This window comes from Lithobates pipiens, unplaced genomic scaffold (genome assembly GCF_037356315.1).
Source record: "Lithobates pipiens isolate NorthernLeopardFrog02 unplaced genomic scaffold, aLitPip1_a1.2 Scaffold_1, whole genome shotgun sequence".
NCBI classification, from domain to species: domain Eukaryota; kingdom Metazoa; phylum Chordata; class Amphibia; order Anura; family Ranidae; genus Lithobates; species Lithobates pipiens.
The window spans coordinates 172,021,612-172,039,020 of NW_027507685.1; the positions used below are offsets into that span (position 1 = coordinate 172,021,612).

A 17,409-nucleotide genomic window follows, 5' to 3' on the forward strand; every position below is an offset into this window, starting at 1 on the left:
AGAGAGAGAGAGAGAGAGAGAGAGAGAGAGAGAGCTGAGTAGAAGATGACTGCTCAGTGATTCTGGCGGCGCTGGTGAACTAGACATGGCGGCGCAGTTATTCAGTTATTCTGCCGGCGCTCATCCCCCCTCCTTCTCCAAGGTACGTTATCGGCATATAACACACACCCCTGATTTTCCGGGGGAAAAAGTGCGTGTTATATGGTAAATCTCTGACTTAAGTTCCACTTTTAGGTTAAAAACTTCTATCTGTTTTCCCTCCACCCATCCCTAAAACCTTCCTCACACTGATGCAGCACACCGCTCCTGCTCTTCCTGGCCTCGAAGGAATCACAGACAGCAGCAAGAGTAATAGGCTCTTGCTGCTTTCAATCAAATCCTGCAAGGAAGGAGCGGGGGGGCATGGCCGAGCCTTATCATATGTGTCTACAGACGCATACAGCTTGGCTCGGGAGTGTGCTAGCACAAGTGCCCCCCTTAGCAGCTGGCTTGCCCTTCTTCTGGTCCCCAATAAGCATATTTTATTATTATACAGGATTTATATAAACTGAACTTTTAACTCTTCCATCAGCTAATCCCTCAAACTTTTTTAGCACTTTCCCCACCCTATTAGATTGTAAGCTCTTATGAGCTGGGCCCTCTTGTATTTTATTGTATTGTAACTGTACTGTCTCCCCTTTAGATTGTAAAGCTCTGCGTAAACTGTTTGCACTATATAAATCCTGTATAATAATATAGTGGCTCAAGTTTGCGGAGGGGTTTAACAAAAGAAAAGTAGATGATATAATTACAATGAAATTCAGTACAAGAGGGATCAAAAGGCTACTATTTAACTACATGACTATTGGATGTGCAGCTTGCCTAGAATCGGATCTCCATTCAGCAGTCAAAATACCAAACAGCTGGGGGGAAGGAACCAGGGCGATGGCCAAGACATAATGGAAGGCCCTTACACAAGCAGCATGCCAATACATTTTCAAAGCAGTCCCCCATCACCTCAGTGGATATGCTGGTTGATTGGAACTTGTCTGTAATAAGTTTCCTGGCTGCAGCATTTGCTATAACCTTACATTTAGAGGCAATACAGGTGTGAGGAATCATACACTTTGTGTTTGTTCTGGCCAGTAAGAGGGTCAGGGAGTTTAAGGGGTACAATCTAGGATGGAAAAGGACCTGGGGGTCCTAGTAGATGACAGACTCAGCAATGGCATGCAATGCCAAGCTGCTGCTAACAAAGCAAACAGAATATTGGCATGCATTAAAAAGGGGATCAACTCCAGAGATAAAACAATAATTCTCCAGCTCTACAAGACTCTGGTCCAGCCGCACCTGGAGTATGCTGTCCAGTTCTGGGCACCAGTTCTAGGAAGGATGTACTGGAAATGGAGCGAGTACAAAGAAGGGCAACTATGCTAATAAAGGGTCTGGAGGATATTCATTATGAGGAAAGGTTGCGAGTACTGAATTTATTCTCTCTGGAGAAGAGATGCTTGAGAGGGGATATGATTTCAATTGACAAATACCGTACTGGTGACCCCACAATAGGGATAAAACTTTTTCGAGGAAGGCAGTTTAACAAGACACGTGGCCAATCAATAAATTAGAAGAAAAGAGGGTTAACCTTAAGCTATGTAGAGGGTGCTTTACTGCAAGGATGTGGAATTCCCTTCCACAGGCGGTGGTCTCAGCGAGGAGCTTCGATAGTTTCAAAAAACTATTAGATAAGCACCTGAACGATCGCAACATACAGGGATATACAATGTAATACTGACATATAATCACACACATTGGTTGGACTTGATGGTATTTTTTCGACCTCACCTACTATGTAACCTTGCCAAATTCATTTTACACACCTATATTAAAAAATAAAACACACAAAACAAGCTGGTAATTGCAGAAACATCATACAAAAAATAAAACAGTCTAAGAAAATCCTTGATGCTACCACTTCATATGCTTACTTTGATGCTGCACTATTCTGATCTTCGTCAGAAGAAGAGGACGGGGATGAATTATGGCCAGATGAAGGAGAAGGCTTCAAAGTCAAGTGATTGGGGAACTTGGCAGCAGTCGTGTCGTATGGTATGGACCAGTTTGAGAATGGTCCCGCCTTCAGAAAGTTGTCATCGTGAAAATGAGATAGGTCACCCATGGGGTGAGGAGGAAACACAAATCCAGAGTTGGGTCCTGGAGGAAACGGGTGATGCTGATAGGGTAGCTTTGGAGGCATATGATGGCTAAACTATATAAAATAATAAAAAAAAACACAAGATTATTCCTAAATCAATGTACACCTTGATTTGTCCAGTCCTACAAGGTGCATCTGTTTTAAGTTAGCCATATGTCCAACCTCTCCAAATGCCAATAACCACTTCCCATTTCAAATATATCGGAAGCACAAACTCAGGACAGGCATTCACTGGGAAGACCATTGTCCTGCTGTTTCCCTTCCCCAGCTCTGAGCTCCTTATGCAGCTGGGAAGAGGGTATGAGATCACATACACACACTTTGCCTTTCATTTCTATTTTAACCCCTTGTCGACCAGCCACCATAATTTTACTGCGGCAGGTCGGCACGATCCCGGCTCGTGGGATCGGGATAGCAGGTGCATGCGCCCACTGCACAGCGGGGGTTGCTGATACTTGTGGCCAACGGTCGCAATGACTGCTGGCCACTAGCAGATCGCGGGCTTCAGAGGTGGAGCAGGGAAGTGTGTGTGTGTAAACACATAAATCCCTGTTCTGTGAGGTGTGACAGATCTGAGTTCCTATTAGCTAGGAACCACGATCCGTCACTTCCTCTAGGTCAGTCCCCTCCCCCTTTAGTTAGAAACACACACAGGGAACACGATTAACCCCTTGATCACCCCCTGCCAGTGACATTTTTACAGTGATTAGTGCATTTTTATAGCACTAATCGCTGTATAAATGCCAATGGTCCCAAAAAGGTGTCAAAAGTGTCCGTGAGTCCGCCATAATGTCGCCGCCATTACTTAAAAAAAAAATGGGGGTATTTATTATAGCAAAAAGTAAAACATATTGTGTTTTTTCCCCCCCTCAAAATTGTCGCCCTTTTTTTGTTTATAGTGCAAAAGATAAAAACCCCAGAGGTGATCAAATACCACCAAAAGAAAGCTATATTTGTGGTGAAAAAAAGGGCATCAATTTTGTTTGTGTGCAACTTCGCACGACCATGAAATTGTCAGTTAAAGAGGAGTTCCACCCTAAAGTGGAACTTCCGCTCATCGGAACCCTTCCCCCTCCGGTGCCACAGTTGGCACCTTTCAGGGGGGAGCGGGGTGCAGATAACTGTCTAAGACAGGTATTTGCACCCACTTCCGGGCATAGACTCCCGAGTCTATGCCTCTTCCTGTCCCGCGCGCTGTCTGCTGGGACACACATGGGTTCCAAAGACAGCGCTGACCATTCCCATTGCACTGCGCAGTAGGGAACCGGGAAGTGAAGCCGCAACGCTTCACTTCCTGATTCCCTCACCGAGAATGGCAGCGGCAGCAGCCGAGAGCGATCGGCCTCGGCTGTTGACATCGCTGGACCCCAGGAAAGGTAAGTGTCCATTTATTAAAAGTCAGCAGCTGTACTATTTGTAGCTGCTGGCTTTTAATATTTTTTTTCGGGTAGACTCCCTCTTTAAGCTGACGCAGTGCCGAATTGCAAAAAAAGCCCAGTTATTCAGAAGTCAAATCTTCCGGGGCTGAAGTGGTTAAACTGAATGGGTCGTTTTACAAGGCGAGGGTTTACAAATACTTTAACTACACAAATACATGTGAAAATTTTATTTTTTTGAGGTTGATAACATAAGAAAATATAAAGGAAAAATACCAGACATTGCCTTTAAAGAAGAAAACAGTGTAATATCCAGTGCACGCCAGAATGATTGATATCAAAAATCAAACGCAAAACCTCTTCAAATGTTTTAAGAGCACTTTACATACTTGATCAGCAGCTATGACACAACTTACTGGAGTGGGTTAGAGAGTGAAAAGTTAATTAGAACACCATAAGCAAATATAGACTTACATGGCAGCCCCATTTATTTATATAGGGGGTCATGGCAGCTTACAGCAGTCAAGGCATACAGCAAACATAGGACAGATAATGCTTGAAGAATTACCAGTTACAAATAGAAAAAAGGAATTAAACAAACAATCCTTTATAATAAAACACAAAACAAAAACGCAGTCACCACATCTAAGGACTGGTAAGCAGTTACACTACATTACATATATTATCATATGTCTACATACATTTTATGCAAAACTCACCATGGGCTTCCCAACAGGCATTCCTCCCATATGATTATGATGAATAGGTGGAACTCCAAACTGATTGTGAGGGTATCCTGCAACTAAAGGAAAACATACATTTTTATTATTGCTGCCAGGTAACCTCAGCCTGATAGTCAGCATTATTTAAAGCATGTTTTATTACCAAACATGTTATACTTACCTGCTCTGTGTAATGGTTTTGCACAGAGCAGCCCGGGTGTTCCTCTTCTCGGGTCTCCCACCGCTGCTCCTGGCTACTCCCTCCTGCTGGGTGCCCCACACAGCAAGCAGGTGTGCTCCCAAGCCACAGCTCTCTGTGTATCCATTCAAACAAAGAGCTGCGCCTTGGCGCCCCCTCCGTCTCCTGAGTGGCTCACTGGCTGGCCTGTGGCCAATGGCTCCCACTGCTGCCTTCCAGCCAATCACAGCGCCGGAGCCACGATACCCAGAAGGAAGATGGACGTGGGTGACATCGCAGGCTCCTGTGTAAGGTAAGTGACACATAATGGGCTACTATGCGATGCATGGTAGCCCATTATGCTTTATCTTTGCGGGGAAACAAAGAGGAAGTAAAACCCATCAGGTATCCTCAGTCTGATAGTCAGCATTATTTAAAGCAATATAAAAGCTTGTTTTTTTTTGCTATAGGGACTGTAATATCAGTTGAAATTCAGGTAATAACAAAACTGCTTGCAGTTAAAAAATAGGATTTTTGTACTCTCCGTAAAATCCTTTTCTTTGAAGTTCATTGACGGACACAGCTCCTTTATTCTTGACCTTAGGGTTACATCACCACATTCAGGAGAGGACTAGGCAAAATATGTAAAAACAGCAAAACTGCACAGTACCGCCCAGAGGGCTGTCCTACTGGCTATAACTCCTCACACTGTATCCAGCAGCGCAGTTTATCAAAAAGCAGTACAAACATAAATAGGAGGGGTGGGTGCTGTGTCCGTCAATGAACTTCAGAGAAAAGGATTTTACGGTGAATCCATAAATCCTATTTTCTCTTTCATTCATTGACGGACACAGCACCTCTAATCTTGACCTTAGGGATGTCCCCAAGCAGTGTCAAAAAACGAGCGGTGGGAACAGAAAGAAAATAAACTCCACCCATAAAAAAAAAAAAAAGAACTCCTCAACAGAGGAGTTGCAACCTTAAACAGCCACCTGCAAAACCTTGCGGCCGAAGCACGCATCTGAAGATGCGCCCACATCAACCTTGTAAAATTTAGTGAAAGTGTGAACAGATGACCATGTCACCGCCTTACACACCTGGGAAACAGACCCTTGATGTCAAAAAGCCCAGGAGGTATCAATTGTCCTGGTACAATGTGCCGTGACAGGAAAGGGGGGCGCCTGCCCCCTTATTGCATAAGCCTGAATCACGATCTGTCTGATCCACCTATAAATAATGGCCAACAAGACTGCCAGTCCCTTCTTCGGACTAGCCACCGATACAAACAATGAGTCCAACCTCCTGAAAGGAGCCGTAGCAGACAGATACACCCGCAGAGCCTGGACCATGTCTAAACAATGCAAAGCAACCTCTTTGGGATGTGACGGCCGAGAACATAAGGACGGAAGCACAATGTCCTCATTTAGATGAAGGGCCGAAACAACCTTTGGAAGAAACGAAGGCTGCGGGCGCAGTGCCGCCTTATCCTTGTGGAGGACCAAGTAGGGAGACTTGCAAGACAAGGCCGCCAACTCTGAAACCTTCCTTGCAGATGTAATAGCTACTAGAAAGACTACTTTCTGAGAGAGAGTCAATAAGGGGATCTCCCTAATGTTTTCAAATGGCGGTTTCTGAAGCACCGAGAGGACCAGATTCAAATCCCATGGAGGCAGCGGTGGTCAAATCGGAGGGGCCACATGTCGAACCCCCTGAACAAACGTACTCACCAATGAATGGGTCGCCAAAGGTCGCTGAAAGGACAGCCAAAGCAGATATCTGCCCCTTAATGGTGCTTAATGCAAATTTCTGATCCACTCCTCGCTGCAAAAACAGCAGGATCCTGGAAACTGAATATGTACGTGGACGCCACCCCATCTCCTCACACATGGAGATGTAGGCCTTCCACGTACGATGATAAATCTTCCGAGAAGAGGACTTCTGTGCCCTCAGCATAGTGGAGATTACCAAATCCGACAGACCTCGGTCCCTTAGCACCTAGCTTTCATTAGCCATGCCGTTAAAACCAACGACGGCAAAGCAGAAGGTCTTCCCGCATCGGCAGCCGCCAAGGAACATCTGCCACTATTCTGACTGGCTACTGGCTGTCGGCGTACCAAGGACATCGAGGCCAATCTGGTGCAATCAGAATCACCGGAATCCCCTCGGCCTTCACTCTGCGTAACAGACAGGGCAGGAGTCTGAGTGGGGGGGAGGCATAAACCAGGCAATAATGCCCCCATGGAGCCACCAATGCATCTCTTTTTCTAGCCACAAACCTCTGTACCTTCCTATTGAGCAAGTTTTCTACGGCCGGAATGTATACGGCTGACAGAGCCAGCACACACCGCTCTGCCTACTGCAGAAAGTGAGCGACCTCCAGCACTGTAGCCAAGCTCCTTGTCCCTCCTTGATGGTTGACATATACCAGCGCCATGGCTTTGTCCGACTGGATCCTGACCAGATAACCCTGTAACCTCTGTGACCACGTGGAGCAGCACCGCCTGACAGCCCGAAGCTCCAGCACATTGATCGGCAGGTGGGATTCTTCCTGTGTCCAGCGATCCTGGGCCGGCTGTACACCCCAAAATCCATCCCCCCCAGTCTGTCAGGCTGGCGTCCGTTGTGATCACCGTTCAATGAAGAGGAAGGAACAACTTCCCGGACCGAAGACCTCAGCCACCAGAGAAGGGAATGCCTGAGCTGGATCACCCAAATTTGACAATCCAGGGATGTCGGAAATTTGTCCCATTTGGACAGGATCTCTTTCTGCAAGACTCGAGTGTGGAATTGAGCATACGGTACCGCCTCGAAAGTGGCTACTATGAGACCCAGAACTCACATGCAAAAACGAAGCGACGACCACCTGCGGGACATCAATAACTTCAATGCAGATTGAAGAGTCTGCAGCTTGTCCAAAGGGAGAAAGACTCTCGTCTCTGAGGAGTCCATAATCAAGCCCAGGTACTCCAGGCGTTGAGTCGGTGAGTCGGCACCAACACTGACTTCTGGAGATCAACACCCAACCAAACTCCCGGAGAGTCTGTATAGTGATCGCCACATCCTCCCTTAATTCTGAGGCAGAAGCTGCACTCAGGAGGTCGTCCAGGTAACCTACGATTGCGATCCCTCATCTTAGCAATGCCAGAATTAGGGCTACCACATTGGTGAAGACTCTTGGCACCGTCGCTAGGCCAAAAGGGAGAGCTACAAATTGGTATTGCTTGTCCCCGACCGCAAATCGTAGAAACCTCTGATGCTTGACGCATATGGGGACGTGCAAGTATGTCCAAGGACACCAAGAAATCCCCCTGATGGAGTGTAGCGACCATGGAACGAACTGATTCCATCCTGAACCTTTGCACTTTCACGAAGCCATTGAGAGCCTTGAGATCCAGAAACGGACGGACCCCTTCCTTCTTTGGGACTAAAAAAAGATTGGAGTAAAATCCCTGAAAGCTTTCCGGTGTCGGTACAGGTACTATCACCCCACGCAGCAGCAGGCCCTGTACTGCCCCAAACAGGGCCTCCCTGACGAGCCGGAAGAAGATGAAGGTTGGAGGGAAAAAAATCTGTTTGGTGGACAAGAAAGAAACTTTATCTTGTAGCCTGACTAAACCAGTTTGCAGACCCACTTGTTGGAAAGGAGGGAGATCCACCGTACTGCAAACTCTCGAAGGCGATCGCCCACCCGAAAGTCGGGCGGGGGCAAACCTTCATGCGGCAACATATTTGCTTGCAGGCTTGTTCAGCTTGTAAAACCAGGGACGCTTTTGTCCCTCAACGGGCACCTCGTTGGACTGGGAACGCTTACCTGCCGACCCGGGCAGACAAAAAAATCCACTTCTGAGTGCAAAAGGAGGGCCCCTGCCTATGGCGTGGCTCCTTACCCTTTCTGGACTGTGGGTGCAAAGTACTCTTTCCCCCAGTAACATTCTTAATAATGTCATCCAGCGAGGCTCCAAATAGCCTCTCCCCTTGCAAAGGCAAATCCACCAGCATTTTCTTAGAAGCCTGGTCCGCAGACCAGCATTTCAGCCAAATCAGACGACGCAGCCCCACAGCTGATACTGAGGCTTTAGAAAGCAAAGGGGCCCTATCCAGGGCTGCATCACAGACATACTTCAGGCCCTGCACCAACTGGTCTGCCAGTTCCACGCAGACCGGCGGAAACCTGTTCCTTCTCCAACACACGGAGCAACAACTTAGCCCATTCAGTAAGTGTTTGTGACACCAGGGCTGTGGCTAACACTCGCCGCAAGGCTGACCCCACCACTGTAAACATGGACCGGGCAACCGCCTCAAACCTTCGATCTGCAGGGTCCTTGAAAGTAGGGGACCCTTCCGCCGGAATCGTGGTTACTTTATTTAACCTGGATACCGGGGGGTCAACAACCGGAGGAGATGTCCATTTTTTCAGGAAACTCTCCTCAAAGGGGTATCGCACCACCATAGGTTTTGGGACTGAAAAGGACCGCTGCGGGCTTGCCCACTCTTTGTAAATAAACTTATCAAAATAAGTTAAATACGGAAACACCTTAGCAGTGCGGGCGGGGTTGTGGGACCCAAAAAGGACCAACACCTCTGCAGATGCCCCCGCCGTATCCTCCATCTTTAGGGTATCCCGCACCACTGTGATAAGTTCTCCTACAATCGCCTTTTCCTGTGCTGACCCGGAGTCATCCTCACTGTCCGAATGGTCCTCGTCCGCATCCTCTGAAATGTCAGAACAGGGGCCACTTGTCCCAGCAGGACCCGAGTCTGAGTCAGAGCTGTCCCCAGAACATGGTGGGGGGGGGGCGTTTTTTAACTGCCTTGCACCAGCACGCCACTTTCACCCTGGCAACAAAGGACTCCAGGACCGCCGACAGAGCGTACATAGGCAACGCAGGTGCAGGGGAACCGGTTGCAATAACAGGGATTTAAAAAAGAAAGCTGCGCTGAAACGCATATACCATAAATAGTGCTAAATTATATCATTACCACCATAACAAAAACTTATTTTCCACTTTGTGTACAAATTATTGATATAAACACAAAAAAAGGTGAAAAACAGTAATAAAAAATGAAATGTGAATAGTCCAAAAATAATATTAAATATAAAAGTAGGAGGATGAGGAGATGAAACTTCAATCCACATAGGTGACTCCGCACACAACACCCTCAGAGTATGAAGCAAGTGCACCCAGAAAAAGAGTCCTCCACCACTAGATCCAGTGAGGCTTACCAGCTAGCCAGATCCCTTTTTAGGGAGATCACACATGCCTGTAATTTTAACCACCAATCCGGACCTTTAAGAAACACAGCTGATACCTCCAATCTGTATATCCCCTCCTCAGAACGTCCGCGCGCCGCTCTCTCTCCAGTGTTGGGCTGGTAATGGCGTGTGGCAGGGGGCGGACCGGCGGCTCCTCCTCTTCTCTGGCACTGTGTATTGGGGGGGGGGTGGATAATAGTCCCGTCAGCTTCGGCTGGGGCGCGCTATAGCACTTGGAGGTCCAGGGGGGCTCGTCTGCTCTTGTGCTGGGGAGATTCTTCACCACCAGACGGCCACCACCAATAACAGGGATGTCTGGGGAAGAAGCGCCTGCTTCTGACGCCATGCTGACCCACACTTGCCTGTCACCACTAGGGACCTAAGGCAAGCCACAAAAAATGCCCACCCTCCTAGCTGCCACAGACTGAGTGGCCCCCCGCAGGACTCACCACCCTGAGCCAGGTATTGCTCCGCTGTCAGCTCTCCCCTGTGCCAGCCACAAGGTATTCTGTGTCAGTTTCATGCTGTTCCAGGCTAAACCAGCTGCCCAGCGCTAGAGTAAAACAAACCTGAGGCTACTAGAATATGGCCACCGGCCGCCTCAGCAAAACTCTTCAAGAAAATGAGCGTGGATGAGAAACTGGCTGCTGCAACAAGAAAATGGCTGCGGCCATCGGAAAATGGCCACAGTTCACGCGACGGCCAGTCCACACATGGCATCACACAGACACTCTAAAAACGGCCTAAAAACAGGGAGAAAACAAGGGGACCACCAACAGCCCAGCGAAGACCCCTGCCAGGACCCAGAGACCCCACCCAGAGGACCCCTGGCCAGGTACGTGCACCGCACTCCTTATTTCCAGTCACAGAGCAGCCCCTCAGCATGGGGAGGAGGAAAAAGGGACAGGGAGAGAAGAAAGGGAGATAGAAAGACCCCTTAGTCGACCTCCCAGGGAATGCCCAGCTGCTCCATCCTGCCAAGACAGGTGGGACCATACTTACCTCTCCTGCAGGGACTGCTGGACCCAATCCACGGACAGACCCATCACCCGAGCAGTACGGAGTGGCTGTCGGCCACGGCACACTGTGACACAGAAAGCAGTAGACCAGACGGGGCAAGTCGTGGCCGACCCAGCAGAGAAAAGAAAAAATTCCAAGGGCAAATGGTCCCCACAGGGAGCCAGGTCCTTCTCCTACACTAGGCAGAAAAAAAACTGAGCTGCTGGATGCAGTGAGTGAGTGAGTGACTTGTATAGCGCTACCTATGCGAACTGAATCGCCTCAGGTCGCTTTCTTGCCACCAGAGTCCATCTGCGGCTTTCCGTGGTCCTTTACCCCGTGTGAGGGGTTATAGCCAGTAGGACCGCCCCCTGGGTGGTACTGTGCAGTTTTGCTGTTTTTACATGTTTTGCCTAGTCCTCTCCTGAAGGTGGCGATATAACCCCAAGGTCAAGATTAGAGGTGCTGTGTCCATCAATGAACGAAAGAGAAAACAAATTTACTGATTACAGAGTTTAATTCATTTGTGCTGAGCTCCAGGCTCTTTACTGTCACTCATACTTCCAGTCCTTAAACACATTACACATGCAGATCTTTATACTCCTCAGATTGTACACGTGACTGGCCTCTGTAACAATGTCTGCATTTTTGTGTACTGTGAGCTCTGCGTAGCCTGGAACAGTATGGTTATTATTCCGTGCCTCATGATACTCTGTTTTTGTACTTTTTGTTAAAACTTGCAAAGACCTAAAAATAAATACCTTTAACCACGTAAGGACCACATATATACTGCAGCGGGTGGCCTTATTGCACGAAAGGACATACCTGTACGTCATTTCATGCAGGAGACACTGCGGGTGCGTGTGCCTGCTGCTCGGTGGGGGAGCCGATACACCAGTCCTGCGGCCACCCACGATCGATCCTCAGAGAGGCAGATTGGGAAACTGTAAACAAGGCAGATCCCTGTTCTGTCAGGGGAGTACAGTGTGATCGTCTGTTCCTAGTGATCAAGAACAACAATTTCTCTCCTCCACCAGTGAGTCCCATTCCCCCCCACACACAAGTTAGAAAGCACCTCCCCAGGACACACTTAATCCCTTGATCGCCCCCTAGTGTTAACCTCTTCCCTGCCAGTAATACAGTAATCAGTGCATATTTTTATCACTGATCACCGTAATAATGTCACCGGTCCCAAAAAAGTCTAAAGTGTCCAATCTGTCCGCCAAAATGTAGCAGTCCTGCTAAAAAAAAAAAAAACGCTGATCGCCGCCATTACTAGTTAAAAAAAATTAAAATGCTATCAATATATCCCCTATTTTGTAGATGCTGTAACTTTTGCGCAAACCAATCAATATACGCTTATTGCAATTTTTTAACAAAAATATGTAGAAGAATAAACTGCTGAAGAAATTATTATTATTTTTTTAATTTGGGATATTATAGCAAAAAGTAAAAAAATATATCGTTTTTTTTAAATAGTTGCTCTTTTTTGTTTATAGCGCAAAAGATAAAAACCACAAAGGTGATCAAATACCACCAAAAGAAAGCTCTATTTGTGGGGAAAAAAGGACGTTAATTTTCTATGGGTACAGCATCACACAACCACGCAATTAAAATGACGCAGTGCTGTATCGCAAAAAAATGGCTTGGTCAGGAAGGGGGTAAATCCTTCCGGGGCTGAAGTGGTTAAGGAACACCAAACACATTTGTACATCGGCTGTTTGAAGAGGAATACCGGGGTTATGGCAGCAGCTAGCTCTTCCAAGAGCGGACGGTCCTCTTTGAGATAAAAGTGGTCTACACAGCGGATTCGCAGCATTATCACTTTTATCAGAGAAAGGAGAGGGGCCCCTCCTGCTGCGCTCCGGTCACCTCCGCCACTTACCGGAGCCGTCAGTAGCAGCGAAGATGATCTGGGTCCTCTTCCCTTACAGGCTAGATGCAGAGTGAGGGAAAGATGGCCCAAGCTCAACTTCATAGCATTGGATGACTGAAGCGACGTCAAACGCCACTTCCACCCAATGCTCTTAAAAGTTAATTTATTTTTTTATTGCATTTTAGGGTAAATATGGGATCTGAGGTCTTTTCGACCCCAGATCTCATATTTAAGAGGTCCTGTCTTGCTTTTTTCTATTGCCAGGGATGTTTACATTCCTTGTAATAGGAATAAAAGTGACACAATTTTTAATAAAAAAAAAAAAAACAACAAACAGTGTAAAAATAAAAAGTAAAATAAATAGGAAAAAAAAATAATAATTTAAAGCACACCATCCTGCACACACGCACGCAGAAACAAGCGCCTACGTAAGTCGCAACCGCATATGAAACACATGTGAGGTATCGCCGCGATCTTTAGAGCGATAGCAATAATTCTGGCACTAGATCTCCTCTGTAACTCAAAACTGGCATCCTGTAGAAATTTTTAAATGTCGCCTACGGAGATTTTTAAGGGTAAAAGTTTGATGCCATTACATGCGCTGGCGCAATTTTGAAACATGACATGTTAAGTATCAATTTACTATTTAACATGATCTTTCAAATTATAAAAAAACTAAAAATTAAGCTAACTTTACAGTTTTCTTATTTTTTAAGTCAAAAAAGGGGTATTTTTGTCCAAAAACATTGCGCTTGTAAGACCGTTGCGCAAATACGGTGTGACAAAGTATTGTAACGACCGGCAGTCCTTAAGTGGTAAAGCAACGCAATGCTGTTTCACAAAAAAAATGGCCTGGCCAGGAAGGAGTAAAACCTTCCGGTGCTGAAGTGGTTAAACATACTATTATACAACAGAAAAACACAGCCAGGTATGGGCATATTAGTAAATTGGAGACACATGCAAAAATAGGATTGTTTGTACTCCCCGTAAAATCCTTTTCACTGTAATTCACCGACCGACACAGCTCCTCTCTTAGCCATTGGGTTGTATACTTTACCTCTAGGAGAATACTAGGCAAAGTTGTAATACAACACTCAGTTCCGTCCATGGGGGGCGGTCCCTTAGGTATCAACCCTCCTGCCTGCTAGCAGAACTCAGTACATTAACAAGCAGTATAACATAAAGAAAAAAGGAGGGGCAGGTGCTGTGTCGGTCGGTGAATTACAGAGAAAAGGATTTTACGGTGAGTACAAAAAAAAATCCTATTTTCTCTTATATTCACTGACCGACACAGCTCCTCTCTTAGCCATTGGGACGTCACCAAGCAGTGCCAAAACGAGGGGTGGGAAAAACAGCATAAACACTTCATCCACCGTGGCAAGTGGGAACAAGTGAAACTTTACCCACAAAAAAGAACAGTGCGTGGAGAAATCCACCACAAAATCAGGGTACCCTCAACAGGAGTGACTACCTACAACTGCATAAAAAACTGAGGAATGTAATGCAACAGTGCATTAACTTAAAGGCATTGTGTTTTTTAATAAAAAAAACATGAAAAAAAAAGGGTAAAATATTGCATATTCAATTGCAACTATACAGCCGCCTGAAAACTTTGCGGCCAAAATCAGGCATCAGCCGATGCACTGACGTCTACCTTGTAGAACTTGGTAAACGTGTAGACAGACGACCAGGTCGCCACCCTACACACCTGAGCGATAGACGCTTGGTGTCGGAAAGCCCAAGACATTCCGATTGCCCTTGTGGAGTGGGCCGTAACCAGAAAGAGGGGCACCTGCCCCTTTAAGGCATAGGCTTGTACTACAATCTGTCTGATCCTCCTGGAAACGGTGGCTGATGAGACCGCCATGCCTTTCTTGGAACCAGCTACCGAAACAAACAGAGACTGACTTCTGAAAGGGAGCAGTGGTAGACAAAATACACTTTTAGAGCCTAAACCACGCCCAAAGCGTGAAGGGCCACCTCCTTAGGGTGTTTTTGTCCTAGGACAGAGAGATGGTAACACCATGTCCTCATTAATGTGAAAAGCCACGACCATCTTCGGTAGAAAGGACCTTTGTGAACGTCACCTTATCCTCATGGATAACCAGATAAGGCGACTTGCAAGACAAGGTCGTCAGTTCCAAGACCCTCCTGGCCGATGTGATGGCCACTAGAAAGACCACTTTTTGAAAAAGCATCAACATGGGAACACCATGATATTTTTAAGCGGCGGGTTTTGAAGCACCGATAACACCAGGTTCAAATCCCATGGGGGTAACGGTGGATGCACCAGAGGGACTACATGACAGACCCCCTGAACAAAGGTACTCACTATGAGTGAGATGCCAGGTGTCGCTGAAAAAGACAGTCAAAGCTGAATAGTGCTTAACGCCAATTTTTGGTCTACTCCTGTTGAAGAAACAGCAGGATCCTGGATATGGAAAAAGAGCGCGGATGCCAACCCTTCTCCTCACATATGAAGATGTAGGCTGTCCAGGTACGATGATATATCTTTCTAGAAGATTTCCGTGCTCTCAACATAGTTGGGATCACGAGTCCGACAGACCCCGGTTCCTCAACACCTGGCTCTCAATAGCCATGCCGTTAAAGCCGGCGATGGTAAAGCAGGATGGAGACTCGGACCCTGAGACAGAAGGCCCTCTCGTAATGGCAGTCGCCAAGGAGCGTCTGCCACCAGATGCTCCAGGTCTGTGTACCATGGGCGCTAAGGCCAATCTGGGACCACCAGTATTGCTGGGATCCCCTCGGCTTCCACTCTGCAAATCAGAAGTGGTAACAGCTTCAGTGGAAGAAAGGCCTAGATCAGCTGGTGCTGATCCCACGGAGCCACCAGCACGTCTGACGCGTCCGTCCGTGGATCCCTTGTCCTGGACCCGAATCTTGGCCCCCTTTGATTGAGACGGGAGGCCAGAAGATCCACGTCTGGTGTGCCACACCTTAGGCACAGTAACCTGAATACCTCTGGATCCAACCCCCATTCTCCTGGGTCCAGCATCTGGCGACTCAGATAGTCCGCCAGTTCTCCACTCCAGGAATGTAAATGGCGGACAAAACCGGTAAATGACGCTCTACCCACCGAAGTATGTGAGCGACCTCCCGTGCTGCAGCTGAGCTTCTTGCCCCCCCCCCCTTGGTGATGGACGTATGCCACTGCAGTGGCGTTGTCTGACTGGACCCTGAACGGACGTGCTTGCAGTCTCATTGACCACGTAGAGAAGCACGGCCTGATCGCTCTCAGTTCGAGCAGATTGATCGCAACTCAGAGTCTTTCGTCGACCAGAGGCCCTGAGCCGACTTAACCCCCATTATTCCAACCCAGCCCGAAAGAGGTAGGAACGACTTTCTGGCCTGAATCACCAGGGACCTCAGCCACCAGATCAGTGATTCTCTGACTGATTGGCTCACCTGAATCTGACGATCCAGGGACAACTTAGATTTGTCCCATTTAGACAAGATGTCCTACTGCAGGACTCTGGTGTAGAACTGGGCAAACGGTACAGCCTCAAAGGAGGCCACCATGAGCCCCAGGACTCGCATTCAAAAGCGAAGCGACGACCACCTGCGGTACATCAGCAGTCTTACCGCAGATCTGAAGGTCTGCAGCTTGTCTGAAGGGAGAAAACTCTCGCTTCCATGGAGTCTAGCAGCAAGCCTAGGTACTCCAAACCCTGAGTCGGTACAATCACCGAGTTCTTTAGGTTCAACAGCCACTAAAATTCTTGCAGAGTCTGCATAGTGATCGCTACATTCTCCTTCAACTCTGAGGCGGAAGGTGGTCTCAGGAGATTGTCTAGATATCTCATGATCGCGATCCCACGTTGCCGTAGCAACGTCAAAACCGGAGTCAAAACCTTGGTAAAGACTCGGGGGTTGATGTCAGACTGAAGGAAGAACCACAAACTGGTAGTGGGCTTCCCCGACTGCAAATCGCAGAAACTTCTGCTGCCACAGACATATGGGTATGTGCAGGTATGCATCCTGGATGTCTAAGGGCACCAGGGAGTACCCTTGATGGAGTGCAGCTACTGGGCAACTGATTCCATTCTGAACCTCTACACCTTAACAAAGTGATAGAGGGCTTTTGGGTCCAAGATTGGACGTACCCCTACCTTCTTGCAAACTACAAAACATATTTGAGTAGAATCCTTGAAAACGTTCCGATTCCGGAACCGGTACAACCACCCTGCTACTCAGCAGGTCCCTTACTGCCCCCAAGAGGGCCTCCCGGTGAGCCCGGGATACGGGTATGCTGGAAGGGAAGAATCTGTTTGGCGACCAAGAGAGCAACTTTATCTTGTAGCCTGAGGAAATCAGGTCGCAGGTCCATTGGTCGAAAACCGAGGGGACCACCGGGCTGCAAACTCCCAAAGGAGACCCCCCACCCAAGACATGGTTGGGGACAAACCTTCATGCGGTAGCCTTATACTCGCAGGCTTGTTAGGCTTGCAGTTCCAAGGATGCTTTTTGTCCATCCGTGGTCGTCCTGTCGGGCTGGGGACATTATACCGAAGCTCCAGGCAGACGGAAAAGCCGTTAGTGAACGGAAACAAGAGGGCCCTTGCCTACAGCGTGGCTCCTTGGCTTTCCTGGCCTGTGGGAGTAATACACTGTTACCAACGGTGGCATGCTTATTAATGCCATCCAAAGAGGCTCCCAAGAGCCGTTCACCAAGGAAGGGAAAATCCGTCAGGGCTTTTTTTATTTTTTTTTATTTTTTTTAGATGCCTGGTCAACAGACCAGCATTTCAGGCAATCAGGTGCCTCAGCACCACAGCAGACACCGAAGCCCTAG

General features: G+C 47.6%; 1 protein-coding gene across 5 annotated transcripts in view; it reads right to left on the bottom strand.

Annotated features, from left to right (window-relative positions):
- The window catches only part of FAM120C (family with sequence similarity 120 member C), a 102,938-nt gene that overhangs the window by 38,696 nt on the left and 46,833 nt on the right, over positions 1 to 17,409 (bottom strand). For all 5 annotated transcript variants that reach the window (XM_077478888.1, XM_077478889.1, XM_077478891.1 and 2 more), the window contains exons 6-7: positions 4,287 to 4,369; positions 1,965 to 2,245 (exon numbers count right to left, since the gene is read on the bottom strand). In XM_077478888.1, the coding sequence (XP_077335014.1) occupies positions 1,965 to 2,245; positions 4,287 to 4,369 (364 nt within the window). The remainder of the gene's footprint in view (positions 1 to 1,964; positions 2,246 to 4,286; positions 4,370 to 17,409) is intronic.